The following is a 7,173-nucleotide window of genomic DNA, read 5'->3' as shown; positions in this document are numbered from 1 at the left end:
TGGACAACAGGCAAGAGGACGACAGAAAACCACCAAGGCCCGGTTTCCTAAAAACATCTCAAGGATCCTATGGTTGTAAGATAAACTTAGCCTCAAGATGCTTTTGGGGAACTGGGCCCTGATCAATTACCAAGGCTGTGGCCAGACAGGAAGTTTGTGTGAGGAAAACTATGGCTTTGAGCCAATGGTTTTTCAATGTAGGGCTTCCGTTGATGGAAGATGGACAACGGAGATGATTGTCTTTCGAAAGAAAACACACAAAGATGACGGCCTTTTGTGCGTATGAAACTCCTCCGGAAATAGTTGACTTGAGTTGAACTTTCGACAGACAAAAACATACAATAATAAATGCGAATCCAATTTCATACGTTTCCTTGTGTCTGTGATACTATCTTATCAGATCATGACTGAGATGGAGAAGAATATAACATAGACAACATAAACACAGACATAAACACAGACATACACAGACATATACACAGACATAAACACAGACATAAACACAGACATAAACACAGACACATACACAGACATAAACACAGACATAAACACAGACATAAACACAGACATAAACACAGACAAACACAGACATAAACAGAATTCAAAATGTCTGCAAGCAGGAAGACACCCTTGTTGTTTACACGGTCTTTGCTGTTGAAGTATAGACACCTGAATGACCGACGGCTTGGTCAACTTGGTCTCCGGCAGGTAAATCTGCTTGTTGGTTTTAATGCACCGTATTGCCGGAACAAAATTCAAAATCCATTTCATGTTGACGTTCTGGTGCCGTTCGGGCAGTTTAAAGTATTGATTGGGGTTTTATTTGTGGATGAATGAGACAGTTTTTCTCTGTGATTTGTGATGGTTTTATTTGTGCTTCACATGACTGTGTTTCTGTATTCTAATGTGTATATATACATATGTTGTGTTTAATGTGTATATTTATGTTGTAAAGAGCCTGAGGTCTGAATCTTTTGAATGTATGACAATGCCACCTTACTGAGTGCACCTTTTAAACAGGGTAGCTTTGCCCCATTGTCACTAAATAGGTACAACCATCTTATACAATATACACCGTTTGTGATTTGATAAACATTCATGTTATACTCATGTACCTTAGTGTAACCTTCTTACATATTACAGGAGGCTGGTGAGGGGAGGACGGCTCATAATAGTGGCTGGAATGGAGTGAATGGGATGGTATTAAACACATGGAAACCATGGAAACCATGTGTTTGATTCCATTCCATTTAATTCCTTTGCAGCCATTACTATCAGCCCATCCTCCCCAATTAAGATGCCACCAGCCTCCTGTGCTACATAACCATAGCATGTCTGAATCTTAGGGAACTATCTTGTTGTTTTTACGTCATTTCAAATCTGTAAATAACTCCATGATGCTCATATTTTTTTGGTTTCAAGACAAGCATCTCTACTTTAATCTAAATCCTGTTACCATGGTGACACCTGACACGTTACAGCTTGATATGGTCCAATTCCAACTGAGAAACGTGTCACAACTACCCATAAGTCCTGTATACGTCTCTGTCTATACTCTCTCTCTCTCTCCCTCTACCTCTCTCTCTCTCTCTCTCTCTCTCTCTCTCTCTCTCTCTCTCTCTCTCTCTCTCTCTCTCTCTCTCTCTCTCTCTCTCTCTCTCTCTCAGAGATATGGTTAGTGATGGGGAAGGTGCGATGACTGCTTGATGTTCAGGTGATTCTTTCTTTGAAAATTCCCCCCTTCCCTCCCCTCTTCCTTCCTCCCCCCTCCCTCCCACAGTCCATTCCAACCCAGGCTTCCTTGTCCTCCTCCGGCTCCTCTCCACTGATTGGGTAAGTTGAGATGAGCTGTGGTTCCAAAGCTCGGCCCTGAGAACTCCCATTGGTTGACTGGTTGTTCTGAAGTCTCTCATTCGTTGTTCTGTTGGATGGAGATCTCCCATTGGTTCTTCTGTTGTTCCGTTGGTTAGAGGAAGTTGTTGGTGATCTGACGCTGGTGCTCAAACAGATCCTCCACCTCTGAACTGTATGCATCACCTGAGAGAGAGAGAGAGAGAGAGAGAGAGAGAGAGAGAGAGAGAGAGAGAGAGAGAGAGAGAGAGAGAGATAGATAAAGAGAGATAAAAAGAGAGAGAGATAGAGAGAGAGAGGTAGAGAGAGAGGTAGAGAGAGAGAGAGAGAGATAAAGAGAGAGAGAGAGAGAGAGAGAGAGAGAGAGAGAGAGAGAGAGAGAGAGAGAGAGAGAGAGAGAGAGAGAGAGGAGAGAGAGAGAGAGAGAGAGGTAGAGGGAGAGAGGTAGAGGAGAGAGAGAGGTAGAGGGGAGAGAGAGAGAGAGAGGGAGAGGAGAGAGAGAGAGAGAGAGGGAGAGAGAGAGAGGGAGAGAGGTAGATGGAGAGGGAGAGGTAGAGGGAGAGAGGTAGAGGAGAGAGAGGAGAGGTAGAGAGGAGTGAGAGGTAGATGGAGAGGGAGAGGTAGAGAGGTAGAGGGAAAGTAGGGAGAGGGAGAGGGAGAGAGGGAGAGAGGTAGAGAGGAGAGAGAGAGAGAGAGAGAGAGAGAGAGAGAGAGAGAGAGAGAGAGAGAGAGAGAGGGAGGGAGGGAGGGGGAGGGAGGGAGGGAGGGAGGGAGGGAGGGAGGGAGGGAGGGAGGGAGGGAGGGAGGAGAGCGACAAATATTAGAATAACATTTTTGTGTGGATATGAGACTGAGAGAAGTAACGGGGTGAAGGAGGGATGGAACCCCTGTCGTTCGTCAGAGTGAAGCAGCCCCCTCACCAGCGTGGCAGCCGAACATGAAGACACGTCCTCCATCGTACTTGCAGCGGCAACGCATCACGTTGTTCTGAAAGTCTGACTCAGCCATGTCCAACGAAGGGTTCACTTCAACCTGCAGGGAGGGACAGAGGACAAAAGGAAGGGTGGGAGGGGGGAGTGTGTCAGATATGTGTGTTTCAGGTGTGTTTGTGTCAGGTGTGTGTGTGTGTGTGTGTGTGTGTGTGTGTGTGTGTGTGTGTGTGTGTGTGTGTGTGTGTGTGTGTGTGTGTGTGTGTGTGTGTGTGTGTGTGTGTGTGTGTGTGTGTGTGTGTGTGTGTGTGTGTGTGTGTGGTGTGTGTGTGTGTGTGTATTTGTGTCAGGTGTGTGTGTGTGTGTGGAATAACGTGGGTGGTTACCGTGTTATAAGAGGAAGAGGATGTTGCCCCTAGATACTGGTCCAAGTTCAGCTTGACTTTTCTCCCTAATGGTTTGGGTTTAGTGTTGGTAAACTGATCCTAGATCTGTGCCTAAGGGAACTTCTATACGGAGTGGGACAGGGAGTAAGATTATGTTGTTCCTATACTGATCTAAGGTCAGTTTTGTGGTTGTCCTCCAAATGATAAGGTTGGGGAAGAGTAAGCTGATCCTAGATCTGTGCCTAAAAGAGCAACGTCGATACCCGGTGTGTGGTTAGGGGACGATAACAACTACGTTTGGTTGCGCTAAAACTCTCAGCCCATCATTAAGATGTAGTCATGGTGGGTTGGTTGGCATTGTTTTTCCATTCACTCTGTTTCCCAAACATTAAAACATGTGACTTTTCCAGCCTCATGAAAGACAAAACCGACAGTACAATTCCATAAAGCTCTTTCATTTTCTACACTCTATCTTTCCATAAAAAAACTATAAATACATCTTAAAAGACAATAAATCATAAAAGTATTCATAATTATGAAACATGTTTATTTAGTTTTCTGTCTAATTTGTTTCAAGCACTTTATGTATTTTCTCTTGGCAAGTTAGAAGGCTTATAAGCACATATTTTATATGTATCATGTTAACTTGGCTATATGCCCTGTTTAAAACAGAATCATATGAACTTGGCTATATGCCCTGTTTAAACAGAATCATATTAACTTGGCTATATGCCCTGTTTAAACAGAATCATATGAACTGGGCTATATGCCCTGTTTAAACAGAATCATATTAACTGGGCTATATGCCCTGTTTAAACAGAATCATATTAACTTGGCTATATGCCCTGTTTAAACAGAATCATATTAACTTGGCTATATGCCCTGTTTAAACAGAATCATATTAACTTGGCTATATGCCCTGTTTAAACAGAATCATATTAACTTGGCTATATGCCCTGTTTAAAACAGAATCATATTAACTTGGCTATATGCCCTGTTTAAAACAGAATCATATTAACTGTTTAAACAGAATCTATATGCCCTGTTTAAACAGAATCATATGAACTTGGCTATATGCCCTGTTTAAAACAGAATCATATGAACTTGGCTATATGCCCTGTTTAAACAGAATCATATTAACTTGGCTATATGCCCTGTTTAAAACAGAATCATATGAACTTGGCTATATGCCCTGTTTAAAACAGAATCATGTTAACTTGGCTATATGCCCTGTTTAAAACAGAATCATATGAACTTGGCTATATGCCCTGTTTAAAACAGAATCATATTAACTTGGCTATATGCCCTGTTTAAAACAGAATCATATGAACTTGGCTATATGCCCTGTTTAAAACAGAATCATATTAACTTGGCTATATGCCCTGTTTAAAACAGAATCATATTAACTTGGCTATATGCCCTGTTTAAACAGAATCATATTAACTTGGCCACAATACAAGCTCTTTTACAAGCTTTCATGCAGTAATGTTAGATAGGTTATGAAGGTTCCTGCTAATATCATTGTGTTCAGAATCTATTCCTAAGTCTGTGTGTGCTTGGGCCTGTTTGTGTCATATGAACTTGGCTATATGCCCTGTTTAAAACAGTGTGTGTGTGTGTGCCTGGGTGTGTGTGGTCCAGGCCAGCAGTGTTGGGTGACTGATTTTTAAATTAAGTGCAATCAGAGATCGTGACAGTGACAGTGGGGTGGATGTCAATCAGAGACCGTGGGGTGGATGTCAATCAGAGACCGTGGGGTGGATGTCAATCAGAGACAGTGAGGTGGATGTCAATCAGAGATCGTGACAGTGGGGTGGATGTCAATCAGAGATAGTGGGGTGGATGTCAATCAGAGACCGTGACAGTGGGGTGGATGTCAATCAGAGACCGTGACAGTGGGGTGGATGTCAATCAGAGACCGTGGGGTGGATGTCAATCAGAGATAGTGGGGTGGATGTCAATCAGAGATAGTGACAGTGGGGTGGATGTCAATCAGAGACCGTGACAGTGGGGTGGATGTCAATCAGAGACCGTGGGGTGGATGTCAATCAGAGACCGTGACAGTGGGGTGGATGTCAATCAGAGACCGTGGGGTGGATGTCAATCAGAGACCGTGACAGTGGGGTGGATGTCAATCAGAGACAGAGACAGTGGGGTGGATGTCAATCAGAGACCGTGGGGTGGATGTCAATCAGAGACCGTGGGGTGGATGTCAATCAGAGACCGTGGGGTGGATGTCAATCAGAGACCGTGACAGTGGGGTGGATGTCAATCAGAGACAGAGACAGTGGGGTGGATGTCAATCAGAGACAGAGACAGTGGGGTGGATGTCAATCAGAGATAGTGGGGTGGATGTCAATCAGAGACCATGACAGTGGGGTGGATGTCAATCAGAGACAGTGGGGTGGATGTCAATCAGAGATAGTGGGGTGGATGTCAATCAGAGACCGTGACAGTGGGGTGGATGTCAATCAGAGACAGTGGGGTGGATGTCAATCAGAGATAGTGGGGTGGATGTCAATCAGAGACCGTGACAGTGGGGTGGATGTCAATCAGAGACCGTGGGGTGGATGTCAATCAGAGACCGTGACAGTGGGGTGGATGTCAATCAGAGACAGAGACAGTGGGGTGGATGTCAATCAGAGACAGAGACAGTGGGGTGGATGTCAATCAGAGACCGTGACAGTGGGGTGGATGTCAATCAGAGACAGAGACAGTGGGGTGGATGTCAATCAGAGACCGTGGGGTGGATGTCAATCAGAGACAGAGACAGTGGGGTGGATGTCAATCAGAGACCGTGACAGTGGGGTGGATGTCAATCAGAGACAGAGACTGTGGGGTGGATGTCAATCAGAGACCGTGGGGTGGATGTCAATCAGAGACCAGTGGGGTGGATGTCAATCAGAGACAGAGACAGTGGGGTGGATGTCAATCAGAGACAGAGACAGTGGGGTGGATGTCGTGCCAAATGACATGGTGGATGTCAATCACAACTGAGTTAGCATAAAACACACAAACGCATGCAGATACACAGGCATGCACGTCAATCAGAGACACACACTGTGGGGTGGACAACACACACGTGGGGTGGATGTCACACACACACACACACACACACACAGTGGGGTGGATGTCAATCAGAGACACAGACACACACTAAACACCCACACACACACAACACACACATAAAACACACACACACACAGAACACACACAAGAACACACACAAGAACACACACACACACACACACACACACACACACACACACACACACACACACACACACACACACACACACACACACACACACACACACACACACACACACACACACACACACACACACACACACACACACACACACACACACACACACACAGACATACAGACACACTCCCTCGCTCACACACACTTTATTGTCAACTTAACTACTGTTGAATAAAGGGTTTCCTTGGCAACCACATAACGACGCGGCAGGCTGGGGCAACAGTCGTCTCGCCGGCCTCCGTTTGATCTCCCAACTTTATGACATGACGAGTGTGTCAGATGATATTCCCAGAAGGCATGTCTGAGTGTTACAGCCCAGCCCGACCAGTGCAGATAGACCACATACAGACAGGCCCCTGTAGGAGCGATGGGTTGGAGGATGGATGGACGGGCCACTCCCTGCTGTCTAAACAAATCCCTTTCATCTCTCTGCTATAGGCTGATGAGAAATGATGTGATGTGTGGTGGGGCCGGGGGCGTGTGGTAAACATTGTGGTGGGTTACTCACACAGAGGACCCAATCAGAGAGTCCTTATGGAAGGGGTTGGAGTGGAACAGAGGGAAGGACGCAGGGTGACGTGATATAGGCTTTGTGATGTCACATCAGAAGCTTCAGAATGGAATCTTATAGAATTGAACAGAATCTTAGAGAATTCACAAGCAAACAATGTTATTTGAGTCATCTGATGACCAACTAGAAAAACAGAAATTAGATAAAGAAAGATAGAATGAAATCTGC

The 7,173-nt window shown here is 45.1% G+C and overlaps 1 protein-coding gene across 1 annotated transcript in view; it reads right to left on the bottom strand.

Annotated features, from left to right (window-relative positions):
- Positions 1-508: 508 nt before the first annotated feature.
- Positions 509-7,173, bottom strand: part of LOC124023050 (lysyl oxidase homolog 4-like) — a 32,108-nt gene continuing 25,443 nt past the window's right edge. Inside the window, exons 9-10 of the mRNA XM_046337641.1 lie at positions 2,772-2,883; positions 509-2,037 (exon numbers count right to left, since the gene is read on the bottom strand). Of these exons, the coding sequence (XP_046193597.1) occupies positions 1,967-2,037; positions 2,772-2,883 (183 nt within the window). The 3' untranslated portion in view covers positions 509-1,966. The remainder of the gene's footprint in view (positions 2,038-2,771; positions 2,884-7,173) is intronic.

Source organism: Oncorhynchus gorbuscha, unplaced genomic scaffold (assembly GCF_021184085.1).
Source record: "Oncorhynchus gorbuscha isolate QuinsamMale2020 ecotype Even-year unplaced genomic scaffold, OgorEven_v1.0 Un_scaffold_1488, whole genome shotgun sequence".
Classification (NCBI taxonomy): Eukaryota; Metazoa; Chordata; class Actinopteri; order Salmoniformes; family Salmonidae; genus Oncorhynchus; species Oncorhynchus gorbuscha.
Note: the sequence above shows the minus strand (reverse complement) of the source record. Positions and strands in the feature narration are given on the sequence as shown.